At 30.7% G+C, this 21010-nt stretch overlaps 1 protein-coding gene and 2 pseudogenes across 1 annotated transcript; 1 reads left to right on the top strand and 2 right to left on the bottom strand.

The window, feature by feature from the left end:
- Positions 1–204: 204 nt before the first annotated feature.
- On the top strand, positions 205–1764 carry LOC120149994 (annotated as a pseudogene).
- Positions 1765–2052: 288 nt separating this feature from the next.
- On the bottom strand, positions 2053–5098 carry LOC120149889 (annotated as a pseudogene).
- A 12383-nt stretch (positions 5099–17481) lies between these two features.
- LOC120149905 (alpha/beta hydrolase domain-containing protein 17B-like) lies at positions 17482–18879 on the bottom strand. The gene is made up of 5 exons (XM_039162611.1): positions 18473–18879; positions 18361–18397; positions 18051–18287; positions 17908–17955; positions 17482–17827 (listed from the first exon to the last, which is right to left on the bottom strand). The coding sequence occupies exons 1-5, from the start codon at positions 18769–18771 to the stop codon at positions 17546–17548; spliced, it is 903 nt and encodes a 300-aa protein (XP_039018542.1). The 5' UTR covers positions 18772–18879; the 3' UTR covers positions 17482–17545.
- Positions 18880–21010: the final 2131 nt, after the last annotated feature.

The raw sequence follows: 21010 nt of genomic DNA, 5'->3' as shown, positions 1-21010 counted from the left end.
ATATTTATAGCCATCAATCACTGCATCCATGGTTAGATCTCACTATTCTATCAACTCCATAAAAGAAAAATAAATTAGCTGATTCGATTCTCACGTGTACATGGAATAAAAGGAAGTAGGGTAGTAGATTGTCTCTAATACCAAATTAAGATCAACTTTACGTTCGACAGTCAGAATTATGAATTGTCCATACCACTCGAGTGATTCAAGAAAACTCTCAACTTGGGTGATTCCAAATCCTCCTGTCCCCCTTGCATCTGTGATTGTCCTCCTCTTTCTTCTCAAGATTGCACCTGGTATCCCTCCTTTTTCTGATTCTGGGTTGTTGTCGAATTTTGGTTTTAGGGTGTAGTTAAGGAATACCCATTTTGGGAAATTTAAAGTCTTGATCCGCTTTTTGTTTGCTAATTTTGCATTTCTGAGCTTTGGGAATGTTATGTTACAGTGGTTCTTGATTTGGGTTTAGAATTGTTTGTTATTCTTTGTGAAGTTCTTGTTTCTACAATTTGGGGTTTTAATCTATTGCTGCTGTTGATGTCTCTGCTTGGTTGTTGATATGCAAGTAAATCCAAATTTGTGCTTGCTTAATCAGATATTGAGTTGAGCTGCTGTTGTATTATGGAACACCCAATCTCACAAGAGGTAGCTCTTGTGTGACAAAATTGTAAATAGTTTCGGGTCTGATACCTTGCATGTCGAATATGAGCCTCCGCACCCGAGCACTATGTCCATTTCTATGTGCACAATAACTCTGTTGATATTACTTGAATGAAGATTGCCATGTCTATATGAATCTCCGATTTGTATGCCAGGAAGTATGTTGAATGCAATAACATATCATAGGAAAGAATATCAGTTCCCTTTGTCTAGTTATTTTGATCCTTCTCCAGGTTTTACGTCGAGGACGGTGAAACGGTCTTTACGTTTCTGGAATGACTATCAGTACATCATAGCACAGCTTGTTAAATAAGCTGGTTGCATTGTTATATTTGTAAACTAACTTCATTTCTTTCACATCTAATGTTACTACTTCTCGTGTTTGGACTATATTACCGTGCCGAATCTGAAGCTTCTTATGCATTTATGCTGTTGGTTTTCCTTGTTTCGTGATTGCGCTTGTCTCAGCGGCTATTGTAAAAAGTTTGTCAAGTGTTCATGTGTTTGCTACTTATGCATTTATGCTGTTGGTTTTCCTTGTTTCGTGTTTCTGCTTGGCAACTGTAAAAAGTTTGTCAAGTGTTCATGTGTTTGCTACTCGAAACATAGGTTATCACTATGTCTGTCTTTTGTGATTTTGTTCTTCTTTTGCAGGATTGACCAATCTCTCAGTCACAGGTTGGAGTTTATTCTCTCGAATTGGTTAACTTATTTCTTTGTATTCAACTTTTTAATCGAAAATCATGTATGCCTGAATCGAACTATGTCAACACAGATTGCGGAAGCAATGACCCTGATCTCAAACAAGAGATGGAGAAGCAATTTGTGGACCTTCTGACGGAGGAGTTGAAGTTGCAGGAGGCTGTTGCCGAAGAGCATTCCCACCATATGAATATCACCTTTGGTGAGGGTGGCTTCCCAGTACCAAAAGGAGGTGGAGAAATGTATCGCAGCCACCGAAACCTGTGAGGAAGCAAGAGAGCGAGCCGAGGCCTCGCTAATCAGGGAGAGGAAAGTTACGACATTGTGGGAGCAATGGGCTCGTCAAATGGGTTGGGGAGGGGAATAAACACTGCGTGTGGTCCATTCAATTTTCCTAGGCTAGAAAGATTCTTGCAAACAGGCAAAGCAAAGTTGCTTGGTTAAATCTTGTTGGGGCAAAAGCCCCCAGAATCACTCCCTCCCTTCTGTATTTTCACCTGTTTTAACTGTCATACTATACTACTGTGTGGACATATATATATTTATATTTCACATATAATCAAGTATTATATGTACTAAAATTATGTTTATAAATGTTTTCAACATCCATACAAACACGATGAGTTCTTCGATCACAATAACTACGAATAAAATTATGAGAAAATGGACACGAAAGAAGCTAAAACTATGAAAAGCTCAGAAACTATTCCAGACCAGTGTAATAAGGACATGAAAAAGGAATTCCAAAAAGGAGGGACAGAGAATCTCACTAGAAATCAATGGGGGGGCACCTGAGAATAACTTACATAATGATACAGACACCTACAAAGAGTAGGCTTATGGCCCTTTTCGCCGTCTTTTATCCGAGAATCAGCATCAATGACAATCGGCATAACTGTGTCATATACATGACCCTAGGGGGATGCATCAAATCCAAATTCCCCATCCATCAACATGGTCTCGTTATTCTGCTCCTGCATTAGATAATGCAGTTTTTAAAGAACTTATGTTCATAACAACTAAGTATATTTAAAACATACACAACGGAATCAAACTGCAAAAGCATTCTCATACCGGTTTAATCATGGAACTCATTATGATGTCCAAGGATTCAATATTATTTTGACCGAAATCATTTAGTGGCTTTGTCTGCTCGAAGAGGAAAACTTCATCAGACCCCAATCTTGAGTCGAAAGCCGATTTCCCACCTTCAGGATGCTGAACATAAGAAGCATCACCATTTAGTTGACCGAAGAAAGAAACGTCAGTTGTTTTGCTGTTGACAGCAGCAATGCTTTGGTCCAACATAGACCCACTTGCAGCAACCAGGGAATCCATCCTGCCGAACGAATTGCATTCTCCCATCTGTTTCTTTGCCGCATAATCTATATCGTGAATTACATTATTAATCGGACCGACTTTGCACTGCACGTCTCCTCTAGAGTCGTCCAGACATGCCGAATTGGCCATGGAAGAGGAAAGATCGATGGGGCTGTTATTTATGTGAGAGCTCCTCCAAGAAACACTTTCTTGCAAATTATTAGTCTGCAACTGCTCATGACTAAAAGCTCCACTTGTGGACAACGAACTCGATGAGAAATTGGATAATTGAACAGTGCTTTGCCAGTTTCCGTGGCATCTAACACCCATGTCAAATGATACCCGATTTAATGATGCCGCACCAAGTGATGATTGATTTCCGAATGCATCACTATGTTGTGCCGGTTGTGTGTTTGCTAGTGACAACAGATTGCCTGAGGCCGTAGATAGAGAACTGCTCGAGCTACCAACCGTCACTCTGGCATCTGGGAAATTTTTGGCAACACCAAAAGCATTCGGATTATTAACAGGATTAAATTCTCCAAAGCGGTTAGTGGACTTAATCTGCGATAGTTGGTTGAGTTCCATCGATGTTGGGACCGCTTGAAATAGAGTTCCATTTTGATTCTGGCTTGACGGCAACACAGCTGGCTGAATCTTCCCGAGACCATTGTTGGAATTGTTCAAGGTTTGAGAATGTCCCCGTTGAATCAAACCAGAAGAAATCCCGTGTAGGCTTGAAGTCACTGAGGAGTTCAGTCTACCAAACATCCCACCAGGTTGATAAGATGATAGAGTACACTCGAGTGCCTTCCGGGTCCAGCCATTGTGCGAAAATCTCCAAAGCCATCCAGTGAAGCCATACGCAAGTAAGACGGATCTCTATTGCCTAATGCAGCAACCATGTTTGCTTGCTGGGTTGCAACAGTGCTGAGTCTTTTCAGGTAAAGCCTATATTTCTACAAGGCGACATAAGACAGAAAGCTTAAAGAGGAGACTCTAAGGAAAGCTTAAAGAGGAGACTCTAAGGAAACTAAAGGAGACATTAATTAGCTTATTGTAAGTGAAGCTCTTCTAAACACCGGCAGTTCTCTTTAACAGAACATCGAATTTTTCCATAGAACCGACCTCCTAATAACAAGATCCCATGTATGCTTGTTATTGCAAGGTTGGAATCATGATGCGAAAAATAAAGAGCAAAGGGGCTTACCTGTAGATGGCTTGCCACATTTTCCCTTGAGAGTCCTTCAACATTCATAAGGTCAAGAATTTTCTTCGGAACAGACTCTGCATTTGAATAAAGAGAGAGAAAAAAATGTAGTCAGACATGAACACTTATCTGAATATAAGACACTGAACAGCCGAATACTCACTGTCAAGACCCAAATGATTGACGGCTGCAACAAACTTCCTATGCATCTCGACAGACCAAACAACTCGAGGCTTCTTCTGAGTTGAAGGATCCTCATTCTCATCTTCATTATCATCATCCTCTTCTTCCTCATCTTCACTTTTGTCCTTACGCTTCTTAAAGAATTTTTGGTCGGAACTGCCCATCAATGTTTGGCCAGCTTCTCCGGTTCCTCCCTGAGCCTTATCATGATACGCGGCGAAACTTGATCCTTGGAACCGGGTTTCTTTCTCCTGACCACATGCTGCCATATGTTCTTTAACTCCTCAATGCGAACGGGCTTTAATAAGTAGTCGCAAGCACCATGTGTAATCCCCTTCATTACAAGCTCAGTATCACTATGAGCTGACAACACTGGGAAGCGGGAATTAGTCGAGAAAAAGCATTACGGTTAAAGGTTACCGATTACCCATCCCCCCGGAAAAAAAACACATAGGGTTAAGTGCTTACTGATTACGGGTAGGTCCATTTCAAGCCCAACAAGCTCAAGAAGCTTAAAGCCATCCATATCTGGCATGTTAACATCAGTGATAACCAAGTCAAATCTCTTCCTGTTTTCCCTCAACATTTTGAGGGCTGTAATTGCCTGATTTGTTGTGGTAACTGCAAGACAAAAGCCATAAATGATATGTCAAGAGTCAAACCTTGCATGCTACAATTACAAAGATCCATATTAAATGCACACTACAATCACATAATTAACCCGAGGAAAGGACACATTGACGCAATTTACCAAACACCTTACAACCAAGTCTCAAAAAGGACTGACCTTGATATCGGCATTTACGGAGCAGATTTTCCAAAACTTTCAGGCAAATAGGATCATCATCCACGGCTAAAACACGCATACCAGCTGGAAACCGATGCTTGCCGCCATCTTCACGACCGGAACCACCCATTTTCTCCTCCATAGTCATTTATGAATAATAATAACAATGAAAGAGAAGGAACTGAAACAACCCAGATGAGAAAACAGAACGAAAACAGAGACCACAGCCGAAGATTTCGATGTTTTCAAATTTATCCACTATTTTAGAAACTTCTAAATAAAACCCAGATAGCCAAAACCCAAAAAAAAAGGAAGTGCAAGGACAAAGACTGAAAGTAAGAATTGGAAACTAGAACTGTGTTTAGAAGAAGAAGAAAAATAAAAGCTTTGCAGGTGAAAGGTATAGGAAGGGGCAATGATGTTGATACCCCGAAACAGAGTAAAGATGTTTCAACTCTCCAACAAAACATACGACTTTTAGAAAGAAGAAAAAAAAAATTCTTTTAGATTGTTGGGTGCAAAATAAAGCATTACTCTCTTCCTCTTTTTCCCTCGGTTTTTGTTCAACTCATTTCCTATCTCTTCCCTGTATTTCAGTATTTGTCTTCAGCTTTTTCTTGTCAACCAAACAGATAGAATTCTTTTATTTATTATTTATTCTTGGATAAACTATACAAATGGTCCCAAACTTTCATTACATTTTTAATTCACTTCATTATGGGCACTATAATTTGTTGTTAAGAAATGTTAATGTTTTTTTCTCTCAAAAACTCATAAAATGTTCTGATTAATTGATAACCGTCGGTTCCCTTTCGTATGTATCGTAATTATTCGACATTCTTATGATGATTGTCATCTCTAAAACAACATTCACATACTCAAGAGCTTCATCATCTTTCCACGATCTTAAAACCATTCATCATCATCATTTTATTGATGTATCAAACACAAACACAATCACAAGTCACAACCATTATAAATAAAGAAATCAACCCCAAGATGTCATCCACAATCCTATTCAATCATTGTCTAGAGCTACAACCACTAATAGAAGCAAATAACAAATAACAAAAAAAAATAAGTAAAGAAAAAAGAAAGAAAAATATTCTTCTCCATTTTGGTGAGTATTTTTTATGATCAGCGATTGTCAATTAATTCTAGCTGTGGAAAAGTTTGTTTGACCATAAGATTAATATAGTTCAGTTTTAAGTTGATTTGAAGATTGATAGTGACAAATCATAAAATTTTAAATTTAAGTTTTTGTTGAAATTTGATGAGATTTAAAAATATTCCGACGAGTTTGAACTGATGAAAAAAAATATGAATAATTTGATGATCTTTTCAACCGTAAAAGTCATCAAACGATGATAAAAATGGCGATAAAAGGAGGAACTACACTAATTTCAAGTCTGAAAAACTTAAAGTTTTTTTAAAAATAGGACTTTAATGTATTATGTTGGTATTTCTTAAAAAAAAATTACAACAATAACCGTGGAAGCAAATTAAAATTATATTACAAGTTTTCGATGTTTGAGGAACAAAATGCAAGTGCCTAAATAGTTATGTTTAAAAAATTCAGCTTTGTTTTACTTTGTTCAACAAAAATCGATTTTAAAGGTAAAGTAATAAATTATGTTGAAATGATTGGTCACTAATATTTTAAAATTGTAAATTAATTACTAAATTTATTTAATTGTTATAAAATAATAATTTGCAATGTTATAATAAATTAAACATTTTGATAAATGTAATGATCGTTTTGTAACAGTTTGATAAATGTAATGATAATTTTATAATCATTCAAAAACTATAATGAGAATTTTGTAACTTTTAAGTTTAATTATCAAAATTATCATTTCGATAAATTACATCATACATCCTCAAACTATTATAAGATTCTAAATTGGTATCAACTTCAAAATATTCTAATGTAGTTCTCCAATTATGCATATCAATTCTATTGTGTCCTTCCATTAGTTTAGACATCAACTTGAGTATTGAATGTCGACTTAGATGTGCGAAGCACATTTAAACTACATGGATCAAACTCTAAATAGTGTCAGTATGATACATGGATCGTTATTTTTTTCGTCGGTTGATTCAATTTAAAAAAAAAAAAACTAAAGTTCGAGTGAAAAAAAGCTAAAATGATTTTTATTGAAAAGATCGAGGGTAAAAAAGTCATTAGATAGTTGAAATATCCTGATAATTTTGAAAATATTTCTTATGAATCAAACCATCTTTTGATTGCTTTTGCTTATCCCATATTGTATGTTACTTATTTTCCACGTTTTCTAGTCAAATAATTTCGTTTGTTTTTGTCATGTTTATGAATATTTATGAATCAAAGCTTTATATATATATTAGTGTCTAATTATGTAGTGTAAAACTAAAAAGTTTTATATCTTTTTAAGATCCTTAGATTCGAGAAATCAAAGATTGAAATTAAAAATAAGAAATAAGAAGATATTCACTTGGAAGAAAAACAATGAGTTAATTTCATCATTTGATTTCCCCTCATTGAACAATTCCAAAAAGTGTAAAACTTTTTAATTTTACAATAAGATTTAAGTGAATATTATCTCTCTCTCTCTCTCACACACACACACACATTTATATATATATAACTCAGATATTTACACGAACAAAAGTGAGTAAAAAGATGACTCTTATCTCTAAAAGTTTTAAGGTTTGAGCACGTCGCTTGCAAGATTGTTTAAGTGTTCATTGTCGAATGATTGAGAATCTTTCGAACATGTACTATTTTGAAACCGCACTAATAAAAAATATATATTTTGCATAAAAAACAATTTTTTTAGTGTAGATGATCTTTTTATACATGTTCACACATGTGATGCACTGCCCATTCCTAATTTACATTTAACAATGTTAATTAGTGTTATATATATATTACAATTTTTAATAAAATAATAAAAAAAATGCTATTTTAAAAAGTTGTTTAAAAATTAAACATGAACTTAATAAAAAATAATGAGATAAGCATGATACATTTAAATACAATTGATATGATATTTAATACAGTTCCCCAAACCCTTGAGCTTTGGGTGAAATCAGATATTTTTTATGAAGAATTAAAATCGAATTATAAACTTATAAGTCATTTTCGCATCAAAATATAATTTAATTATGTATTCATTTAAAATTTTATAATTTTTAGAATGACTTGTATATAATTTTACCATTTTAGGAGAGGATAATCCCCTTAGCTTCGGCACTTCATAGGTCCTAACTAGTTCACTCTTTATAAATACAACATATATTCTACTGCACTAACATCTCATCTAGCATTGTTTTTAGAAAGTATTTTTGGGGTCAAAAAGCATTTCGGAGACAAAAACAATATTGAACATATAAATTTTCTTTAAAAAATTGTGTTTAAAAGATTTTTTTTACATTTTATTATTCTATAATGTATTTATTTTATAATTTTTGTCAATATAAAATTATTATTTGTGAGTTTCAAATTTTCATATCTCATAATGTCAATTTTTTATAAAATTATTTTAAATTTTATATATTTTCATGAAACACATGCAATCGTTATAAATTGATTTATTTTTGAAATGATCTATTACATATAGTATAATATTAAAAAATTAAAATATCATTTAAATATATTATTTAGCATTATAACATAATATCTAAAATAATCATTTATATTCTTAAAAGTACTTTTAACAATATTTAGCCAAAAAAGTACTTTTAACAATAATATTAAACGCTTAGATCTTAAACTGAATAATTTAAAAGTGATTTTTCATCGAATATTACAAAAACAATACTGGATCAATCCTACCACTCGTGAGTGATTAATCATGAGTTAAAAATTATTACAATAATAACTAAATTAAAATTTGAAATATGATTTCACATAAAAATATATAAAATACAATACAAGCTTACAATTTTACATGAAAACAATAACTCTTGATAGTGGTGTACAACTTGTAAAGAAGGAATCATTGGCACTTTATAGAAAAATAAAGTAAAATATGAAGGGGAGGTGATTCCCACGCAATCAAGAGGAGCGTGAGAAAGTGGTTGTTGAGTGAATAGGTCAGCGTTGCCTCGAAACATAAAGTACCCAAAAAAAGTACGTTTATTTGTGACAGAGATATCCACGTGTTCTCTTTCTATTGGGTATGCGGTTAACGGCATGGGACCAGGGGTTCATATTCCAAACCCCAAAATGCAAAACGGCGGCAGCAGCCTTTTTGTGATAACGACACGTCGGTCGCGGGATATCAGAGGCAAGGACTTGCCGAGTGGGCTCCACATCGTATAATATGGTTAAATTTTTTTGTTAGTACTTGTAGTCGTTGTGTAGTTTAATTTAGTCCTTATAAAATTTCAATCATTGTCTAAATAATAATTCTGTTTTTTTTAAGAAAATACAATTCTGAAATCTTTTAAATAAAATTAAATTATATGTTAGTTTTAGATTTAATTTTTATTCTTTAATGTGAAATTTTAAGACATAATTTAATTATATTATCTTTATATTTTGATTTGGATTTATATTTCAACTTTTTTTAAAAATACAAATATCAAATTAATCAAATTAAAATAAATATAATAAAGAATTAATTACATCACACATATTAAAACTATAATCCCTATTTTAAATGAATCCTTAAACTTTTAATTATTTTAATTACATCCCAAAACTATAACTTGCATTCTGAAAGGTTGATATTCTAAACAATATCAATGAGTGTACTAATAATAAATATATATAATTGTATACATAAAATGTACTAATAGTGAATTTATATTTATAAAGGAACCATTTAAAATAAGGGTAAACTACATATTTAGTCTCCCAATATCACTTTGATTTTGGTATGATCACTCAATTATTTTTTTAAAATTATACCTAATATTATGTTTTGGTTTCATTTTGATTACCCTCCATTAAAAAATTAGTGATAATGTTGATGTGTCATTCAAAAAAGTAAAAAATCATCATGTCAACAATTTATTTATTTTTTAGTGACAGGCGACCAAAATGAAACCAAAACGTAACATTAGGTATGATTTTGAAAAAGATAGTTGGATGACCAAAATAGAACCAAAGTGTTAATTGGGTGACTAAATATGTAGTTTATCATTAAAATAATTGAGGAGTCGATATTTTTTGTTGTTGTTGTTGTTGATAATATATAGTAAATACAAGGTAATATCTGTTCAAAGATAACTCTTAACTATTTGACGTCGAACGCTCTATTTATTATATAACTATCAACCATTTGACATATGAAAATAGAGGTAATTGCACAGGATGTCCCAAATTATAACTTATATTTTTAATTAGTTCTTAAATTATAAAATATTCTATATTAATCCTTGAAGTATGATCCCATCCTAAATTAGTCCTTAAATTTTAAAATATTTTATTTCAGTCCTCAAATTATTAATATCTTTCAATTTTGATTCTTACGTTAACTTGTAATTAACCCTATTTATTATATAAATTAATTTTTTTTAAGGTCATGAGATTTGAGCATGTGTAAAAGATTTACATGACCTTAAAAAATAGTCAATTATTTAGAAGGATATAATAATAAAATGATCGGAATGGAATGATACTGGTAGTTTGATGATTGATATAAATACTTAACGTGTATGGATGAATTTAGAATGAGATCATAGTGTGAAGACTAATATATAATATTTTAAATTTAAAAACCAGTTTAAAATAAGAATCACAGTTTGAGAACTTCTTGTTTAATCAACTCAATGAAACTATTAAGATAAACATATTTGACATTTCATGAGAGTTTTAAGTTGATTATCATGTAAATATAATCATAGATAAAAATGGTCATTTCATAATAATTAAAGCTTAATCCATTATTTAGAAGCCATACGCAAAAAGCATATATGTTGAGGCCAACAAAGTGAGAAATGTAACGTGTGATGAAGCAAGTTGCTTAGCGATTAATTAGTACTTTGATGGCATGCAGCGAATGCTGCTTTGACGGTGAAAGGCGACAGGATGAATTGAGAGCAGTTGAAACATTCATCTCCTAAAATTATTATATATTTTAATATTTTTATTATTTATTGATAATCTATTTTCACCTTAAAATTTTATATATTCGTTTCTTCTTAAAATTTTAAAAATTCTCCGTTAATGTAAAATTATGCATTAGTTCTTACATGACTATGTCTTCTTTCTTTCGATGTCTATTTGGTTTTATCACCCTTCCACCCATCCAAGAATTTAGATTTAAATTCAAAATATTATATACAGTAAGAGTTAAAGTGCATCCTTGTTTCATATATTTTTAAATAAGTAGGCTAATTTATTTTAATAACTAAGATTAAAACTTTTAGATTTAAAATAAGGCATTTTTTCTTTAATTTTTTATATTTTATTATTAATTTCAGTTATCAATTTTCACTTATCAAACTATTTAAAAAAGTATAAAATCAAAAAGTTTTATATATTGTAACACCCTCAACCCGTACCCGACCTGGATATCACATTGACTTTTCAAAACATTTACTTGTACAAAATAGTGAATAATTTTAAACTTTCACCAAATACAACCGAATAATTTACATAAATTATCTCAAAACAGTTTATAAAACTTATTAGCGCATAAACGGTTTAAAGCTTTAGTTACATGCCAACACTATTTAATATAAGAAAGATAACCTACTATAAAATATCTTCTGATCTGATTTCGGATAAAGCTATGTTATCTCAGATGTCTATCCTTGCTCTTCACACTTCTTTGATCCTACGTGTGAAACAATAACACGCTAATTCTTTGACTTAGTGAGGCATATAAAGCATATAATATAAACCATAAAACATTTCATATAACAAATGCATACATGCACATATGTCATCATGATCAACACAAACATCTTTATCATGATCTCTATCATTATCATTAACCCATTTAAACATGTTATCGTGTACTTAACCTTTGTAACATGCCATCTTGTACTTACCAAACGAAGATATCATATAATACATTTCACTCAGAAATACACACAATATCACATATAAATCTTATAATATATTTCATATAACAAAGCATATACATCACATACAGTGTATTCATGTTATCTCTTTAATATCCCATGTACTAGCCCATGTATACTTTTGATATCTTTTATAGGCCCATGTATAGTACTAAGAACTTAAGGTATGCGAGTACTTTGAGGTTGTGCACACATATGCTGTCACCACAGCTCGTATAAGAATCCACTGAGTGGCACGTGAAATCTATGTCCCGAAGGACATCATCTATGTCCCGAATGACGTCATTTGTGTCCCGAAGGACATATGTAACCCTCGACTCTTGGCATGCCAACTATACCACTAGCTCTCATATCACATAACATGGGCATTATCATTTATAACAGTTCACATCACTTGTATCATATAAACATGTAATCTCATAACTATTATCATGTAGCTTGTATAACATTCTTGTATGATCTCATAGATCTTTGTCATATAACCCATATCACATAGGTTCATATCATATCACATATATCACATGTGCATGTAATCATGTAGATCGTATCATATAGCTTATATCATTTCTCATGTGTTCATATAAACACATATGCCATATCTTGCTCACATATAAATGTATTCACACCAATCGTGATCACATAGAATAACATGTGACACATATTCTCATTTTCATGTACTCATGCATAGATAACAATCATATCAATCATATGTTTGTACTTATGAAATCATGCATTCAAATATGGGAAATAGACTTAACACAAATCCTATCCAATGTATAAAACATCCATGTATAATGTTATGTATGCATCACAAATCAAATAACATTTTAGGAGTTACTTCTTATCATAGTAACTCCGTCACTGGCTCATCGCAAGCCAATGTTCGTTCTATAACACAAGTACAAATTAAACTTCAACTCACTTGACACTTTATATATCCAAAAGATTTCTCACTATAATCCACAACAACCCTTTTATACTTGACTTGTCTTAGTCACAAATCAATCACGATCTGTACAAATCACAATTTCATAACGATACATATGTTAGTATTGTACTAACATAACACATCCACAAAACAAAATCCATAAGATACTTGAAACTCATTTTCTATCAAAATACTTAACACTTAATAATTCCTTTTAACATTGGCACCAACTTTTCCAATTTACACAAAATGGTCATTCACCATTTTATCACTTAAATTTTAAATACCAAAAATTCAGTACTGAAATTATTACCAACCACTTACTTTTACAAAGATACAATTATATTTAAGCACCCCAACTATGAAATGTTGCACTTAAATCACCAATCTTTTCAAACTTCTAAAATGGTCATATTTCACATCTAAACGCTTATTTCAATTCCAAAACAACAATTTACAGTATAATACTTCAACTATTAAACAATTATATAACCATTCCCAACTTTTCTAAAATTACCAAATTGGTCCCCCAACTTTTCAAAAATTACAAAATGGTCCTCAAATTTTTGTAAGACTTTTAGAATACTTCCTACATCATTTTCAGACCTTATAAAATTTTTCCATAATTTTTCTCACTCCAATAACCCATGGTCGAATACTTTAACACTTAAAACCATGTTTTCATGATTTTATTCGATTTTGATTCGATTCAAGCATGAAATCAACTTTCAATCAAGCTTATAACATCTCTACAATAAAATCCCTAATCAACTCTCATTGAACACAAAGTTCTACAATTTCCTCTTTTGACCGAATTTAAAGAATAATTTCTAGAAAGATTGAATATGTTTTAACCATAAATCAAGCTTGAAAATGAATATACAACCTCTAATTCATCAAGATTTATCATCAATTTCATGAATCTCATCATGAACATAAACCCTTAGATTTGGGATCTTTTAAATCCAGCAAGATTAGAAAGAAATATTGGTACCAAATGATAGCATTTTTCGCGTAGAACAATTTTCTATTTCACGGCATTACTCGAAAACCAAAGAAAATTGCTCAAAAATAAAAACAAATATTTTTCCCTTACCTTTGAAAACTCACGGCAATGGAGAGATGATAAACAACTTTGGCATGAAACTTCAGATATTTTTCATGCTTATCTACCTTTAAATTATCCTTTAATGAATATTAAATTCATTAAATTGGAAAATATCAATTTATCCTTAATAAAACTTTATAATTACCTTTAAAACTATACACCTCAACCTTATCATCTTTCAAACAAAGACATCTCAGCCTTATCATCTTCCAATAGTAAAAGATGAACAAAATATTTTCTCACTTTACCATTTTTCCCTTGAAATTTCAAAAATTATAATCTGCCACTTTAATCCAAAGGTCCAAATTAAACATGGAATTAAACCATTAAATATTATTTTTAACATTTTAAAAATGTAAAAAATAATATATTTATTTTCTTATTTTCGTGACCAATTTGTAAATTTTTAAAATTACCATTTTGTCCTAAACTTTTCAAAGTTTATACTTTGATTATTAAACTTTACAAATTTATAATTTGGTCACTAATTAAATCCATTTATGGAATAAATTATTTTGGGAAAAGTACCAAAATACTACTTATGTCTTTAAAATTTTCCCAATTTTTACTTTGACCATTAAACTTTCAAAATTTACATTTTGGTCACTAGCCCGCTTTTTGGGATGTTACATATTTTGTCTGCAGGTATTTCAATCTTTGAATTTGATATCATTAACTTATTTTTATTTTGATGATATGATGCTTCATAGTGTGTGATACATAATTTTGAATCTGATAATATATTATTTTAACTTGAGAAGTTGGGTTCTATGAAGAAGAATGGAATTGGATGATGATTTTTGTGATGGGATTTGTTGAGTTGGTCTTATGTCATAATCACACCTCGACAAAACTGACCCACTGCATATAGTGATCAGACACTACCACCTCGTTTGTTTCTAACAACTCTTGTCCCACAATTTTAAACAAGGCTTGTGAGATTAATGACTACAATAAAGCAAATTGAGACATTCTTTAATTTTCCAATTTACTATGCTTTAATAATAAAACAATAAATTAAGCTCATATTAATCCCCGTAAGTGCTGTTGCTGCACTTCAAGCAAACAATCACAGTTTCCATCAAATAAACTTCTTTTTATCAATATTAAATTCAACTTACAATCTTTATAATTCATATTACATATAACCACTAATAAATAATCATAAAATAGTAAAAATAAATTTATCTAAAAAATACCATGGATAGAAGAAAAAAGTTTCACTATAATCGAGGATAATTATAAAAAGATTATATAATAATACTTTAAACCTTAAGATCTTAGATATATATAATTGTTTTGTTTAAAAATTATATATAAGATATAAAACAATAAAGTATCATTATAATGATATTAGGTAATTAGTATTTTAGAACTATGGCTCACATGTTTTTTTTTTTAAATAGAAGGAAGCCGTTGTTTATGTGCAAATTGTGTCGACTAATGTGGCTGCCATAATGAGCAAAGCAACACGTTCACACACAATTACTCAATAATTTAATATAAATGAATATTTTTAAAGTAAAATATTTAAATAAAGATCTAATCTTTTAAGGTGTTTTACCTTTTAAAATAAAGGTAGAGTATACAAATGGTCCCCTGATTATAAGGTGTTGCTTTGTTGAATCATCTCATTATTAATAGTTATAAAATGGTCTTCAACTATTAGACGTTGCTTTGTTGAGTTCTCGAATTATTAAAAGCTACAAAATTGTCATCCGACTGTTTATATGTTCCAAACACACCCTTTTTCATTAAAATTTTGGCAGACATTTGAGTTGAATGTTAATCTATTTTAGTTGTTTTTTTGTTTGAATCTTCATTTATATTATATTGTTGAGTCAATACTTGAAACATTATGCTGGTTAGCCATTGCTCAAAAGCAATGGCGGCTATATCAGTAGACATTATTAAAATATAATTTTATCGTATATCACAGTATGTTAACTTCCAGCTTAAACGGAAGTTAATTTTTTAACAAAAAATTATAATTTTGGAACATATAGATAGTTGGATGAACATTTTATAACTTTTAATAGTTAAGAGATCTAACAAAGCAATATCTTATAGTCGAAGATCGTTTGTGTACTTTATCCTTAATAATTAAATAAAGATTTAATTATTTTAAAAGATTAAATCTTTATACGAATAATCTATGAAAGATTAAATCTTTATTTGAACATTTATATTTTTTTAAGAAATTTCTCACAATTTGCTTCTTGAATACGTTCTTAGTTTATATGGTTTAGGGTTTATAGGATAATTACATAAACAGAAAAAAGAAAAGAAAGAAGATATGACGCTTCACGTGTAGTATATTTTAGCATGTTGTGGAAAACAACTTACCCTAAACTCTAAAAAAACAAGAAATGTGACTGATTCCATTTAAAATAATAATTAAAAACTATTGAAAATCCAATAAAAATGCTAAAAATTGTTGGAACATTAATTAGCATAAATGTATATTTAGTTTAATAACAAGAAGGGGTAAATTACAGTATATATCATCGACACCAATATACCACTTATATCATTAACGTAGTATCTACATCAATAGTCATCTTTCTATTACAGAGTTAACAATCGAGTGATATAATTAAAACAAAATGAAAGCTCAATACTTTAATTGAAATTTTAATTATATAAATAGTATAACGTCTGAAGTTTATCCAGATAAAAAATAAAACTTCTTCTTTCTATTTCTTCACAAACAACATTTTTAGTTTAAGAAAAAGATGTTTATTTAGTGAGATTTTTCGATGTTTGATTGTTATATAGATCTTGATATATTTAGAGTCTACATATGTCAGATCTGTAAATGATTGATACTATTTTTTCTAACCTCAAGACAAATATCATATTTTTAACTCTTTTACACTCGACTGAAAATAAGGATGACAATCCTTACGGCTTCAAACCCGATGTCGAGATAATTTATCCGAAATCAAAGGTCTGGGTTTTTGTAAAATTTCTGAGGCCGGTTTAGGTGAAACCCACCTCGTCCCACCCTGATAAACTATGTCCTTTTCTTATTTATAGATATTTTAATATAGCATATTTAAGGTCTTTTATTAAAATTTTCAGGGTCGGAACATGACAAATCATTTTTTATCAAAGATTTTAGGGTTGGTTACAAATCGATTTATGCTTTCGTTATATCAGATCAGATTATATCGAGATCGAGATGAAGTTTTGAATTCTTTAGGCATTATAATGGGTTGGGTCCTTTGAAGACTTGGGGTGAATTCAACAATTTATGCAACTTTGGGTCCTTTTCAATGGAGGTTGGTAAGCTTAATACATGTACATGTCCTTCTCCAAGATTTGTTTCTTTTACATATGCCACCAAGCACAATCAATGGGATGTTTTGTCCCTAAATGTTTTGAGTTTTTACATAGAACCAACTTTGTAACATTATACATGAAATTCTAGATCATGAAGAATATATTTTATGATTGAACCACAATAAACCCTACGGATGTCGCTCGTTCAAACCCAAATCCGAATCGAACATATCGGTTTATAAATCTCAGAGAAACAGATCAAGCACCGGCTTTAACTCATTCTGGGTGAGGCAAGCAAAGTAAAATCAACATACTTGAAGAAAACGAAACTATATAAGTTCAAATTCACGATTCCCTCTTCGAGGCAGCTCGCTTCGTCTTCAATCTCAAGCATTTACAGCCTTCAGATTCCGCGATGTTCGAGGCAGACGTAATCTGTTTAGCCGGTTTCGTGATCGAAATCTTCTCCATCGCCTGTACGAATTTGCGCACATGCCTAATGTACTCCGGAAACGTTTCGAGGTTGCAATGGCCGCCGCCCTCCACCCATAAGGGATCGAATTTCTCCTTGGCAAGTTCCCACAATCTCTTCCCATGAGTCCATTCAACAATCTCATCATCCGTTCCCTGCAAAGCGTTTATCAACAAAATATACATAAAAAGATATGGTTGAGACAGGGGACATAGTTGAGATGAACATTACGTACATGAATAACTAGAACCGGACAGTTGACATGCCGGATTTTGTCGATGTTCTGCAATTAAGATTCGAAACATCATTCAATCAAACACGAAATCGACAGGGGGCGAGTTTAGAACTTTACGACGACGATCCGATACTGAAACTTACCTTGAAGATATCGAACCAGAATGTCATCTTAACAGGATACAAGACCCGAAGGCCGGAAAGGATCGCGCTGTGAAGAACGACTCCGCCTAGTTTCTTTAACCGAGAAGCCAAATGTAGAGTCGGACCACTCCCCACAGATTGGCCATACACAATCAAATCTTCCTGCTTAACTCCATATTCTTTCTTTAAACAATTATACACTGCCTCTATGTCGTAATACGTGTTGAATTCGGTCGGCTATATCGATTAAGTATTAGCAAACATTTCGTGTTAAATAATGAAATTAAACAATCTTAAATGATTCATTTACCTTTCCTGTAGATGCTCCATATCCTGAATAATCATAACTGTAAAAGCAAAATGTTATTATACGATAACAGACTTTTATCCGATTCGAATTAATCAGTTAATAGGTCGAATACCTCATGATATTGACGCGAAGATGTGATCGGAGCTCGATGAAGAGTTCATGCATCTGGCCTAAATCGGCGGCATTGCCATGGGAGTACAAGATGGTTAAACGAGCGACGGGATGTTTCCAAAATGTGGCGATGATTTTATTACCACCTTTGGTATCGAGCACATGAACATCCATGTTCTTGTCGGCGGTTATGCCTTGCAGAACCAGACGACCATCTTCTTCCTTGATAACCTGGTACGTCGGTGGGTCTGGTGGGAAGAATGCAAATCTTGCAGCCACATTCGACGTTACATTCCCCATTTACGACCAGACCAACCGAAGAAAAAACCAGTTTCTTTTTTTTTGGTTTTTTTTTTCAGATATGAAACTGGACAACGCATGCAATGAACATAAAGTTGGGATTTTTTAGTGGGGACGACGATGGAAAATCCCGAAAATTCAAAGGTGAAAAAAGGGATTAAAAATGAAAGGGAGAATGGATCCGATCTAAACGGGTGAGCGCTGCAATTGTGTTCCTGGTAAAGAACAGAGGCCTAGAAAATATTGCCACCTTTTTTATTTATTGTTTTCAATGAACCGAGAACCAATGGCTGTCTTCGTCACCATCTACCTGGCTTATATTTTTCCTCTCCCCTGTGATTGACACCACCTTATTTTGTGTTTCGAAAATGTCCAAATTACCCTTTCTCGCGCAAACTAATTATTTGTTTTTAGGATTGATTTTTCCGTAATTTTCTTAAAATATTCATGAATGATGTTAATATTTATAATTGTTTTTTAATACTGTATTAAGTTTAAAATTTATGTTTGATATTTTAAAATCAATCAGTTTTAGTCATGAGGATTTTGAATCTTATATTTATTAAGATATGTTTTTAAGGGTTTTAAATATAAAATTTTGAAAGTATATAATTATTAAATAATCGAAGATAAAACTTATATATGTATGACGCATTTATTATTTAATTAATTTGTACTTGTCAAATGGACACGTACCGTATGAGTTTTTTTAACAAAATTATATTTTTTTATTAATTTTATTAATTATTTATTTTTTTATCCTAAATGGTAGGAGCATTAAAATTTTTACTCAAAATCTTTGTCACATCAATAATGACATATTTTTAAAAGCACAATCAGTTTAGGTGTCATTTACATAAATAAATATTAAATAGATATTATTCTAACAATATGTTTTTTTGTTTTTTAATATTGTTAAAAAAATATGAAATTTATAAATTAAATTATATAAAAAATTAAAGGTAATTTTGAACAAAATTATCTATTGTCTTTTCTAATCATATTTTACATTTCAAAAAATAATACATAAAATAAATATTTTATTTATTTAAATTTATTTTTAACAATAATATTAAATAATTAAATTTCAAATTATATAACTCAGAAACACTTTTTAAAAATAAAATAAAATACCCTAGTTCTCAAATAAAAATAGGATACACAATTTCTTTCTTTACCCAAATATATCATATGCATTTTTTTTATTTTGCTTGAATCCAAATAAATTTTATGTCTTCAATTCAAATTTTATGTAACTTTTCATATCATATATTATTTGAATATGATTTAATTAATATTGTGATAAATTATAGTGATAATTTTAAAAATATATTAAAAACCCTAATTAGTATATAATTAAAAACATTAATATAATGTATTCAATAATGTACATTTTTTAAGAAAATATAATTAATAAAGTAAATTTTGTTAAATAAAATTATTAACTAAAAAACAAATCCAAGCTCAAAATGAAGGGTACTTTTGTCTTTTAATTCTCTAGGTTGAATGTTATCTTTATCCAAAACAATGGGTCGTTCCTAAAATCTAGTGCATATGTAATATAACTTTTATACAGAGAAAGGATTTCATTAAACCAATAATGCTGGATTAAAGTTGTTTTACCTAATTTTTTAATTATTTTCTAAAATTAATATCTAGCATAAGAGATTAGAAGGATTTTTTTTCATTGTCAAATGATTGGGAATTTTTAGAAATTATATATTAATTTATAATCACCTTATATTAAAATAATAATTTTACTTTTATATTAATAATAAATAAAATAATAATAATCAATAAATTAGTTTTTTAAATAAAAAATTGTAGAAATAGACGGTTGAGATTTGGTCAAAGACTTTGGTTATGGAAGGGTGATAAGAGAAGAAATCAGAAGAAATTGTCAGAATCAGACATTCCCTTGTTTGCTTTGTTCACTGACATGGCTTCTGGTTTCAGCCCATGTTTTTGTAACATCTGTCTTTCTGCCTGCCTGCAACTTTGACCCCTTTTTTCAACTTTTTATTTAAATTATTATTATTATTATTTAATTATATATATGTATATATATTTGTTTCTTTAATATAAGTTCGGCAAATTTAGTCAGGTTTTAGAAAAAATAATTTTCTTATATAAAATGTTAGAATAATTATTTTCTCATATATAATAAATGCTATAGTATTTCATGAATACATTTAGAAGACCCAACAATTTCAGACGTTATAGGGAAACTCATACTTTA

This window comes from Hibiscus syriacus, unplaced genomic scaffold, assembly GCF_006381635.1.
Source record: "Hibiscus syriacus cultivar Baekdansim isolate YM2019G1 unplaced genomic scaffold, ASM638163v2 tig00111013_pilon, whole genome shotgun sequence".
In the NCBI taxonomy this organism is placed as follows: Eukaryota; Viridiplantae; Streptophyta; class Magnoliopsida; order Malvales; family Malvaceae; genus Hibiscus; species Hibiscus syriacus.
The sequence above is the reverse complement of the archived record's forward strand: the minus strand, read 5'-3'. Positions and strand labels throughout refer to the sequence as shown.

Coding starts and splice junctions, on each gene's coding strand:
- LOC120149905 (XM_039162611.1), bottom strand. CDS start 18,771: ATGGGGAATGTAACGTCGAATGTGGCTGCAAGATTTGCATTCTTCCCA. Junction 18,398..18,472: donor CTTCGCGTCAATATCATGAG/GTATTCGACCTA, acceptor TTGCTTTTACAG/TTATGATTATTCAGGATATG. Junction 18,288..18,360: donor ATGGAGCATCTACAGGAAAG/GTAAATGAATCA, acceptor TAATCGATATAG/CCGACCGAATTCAACACGTA.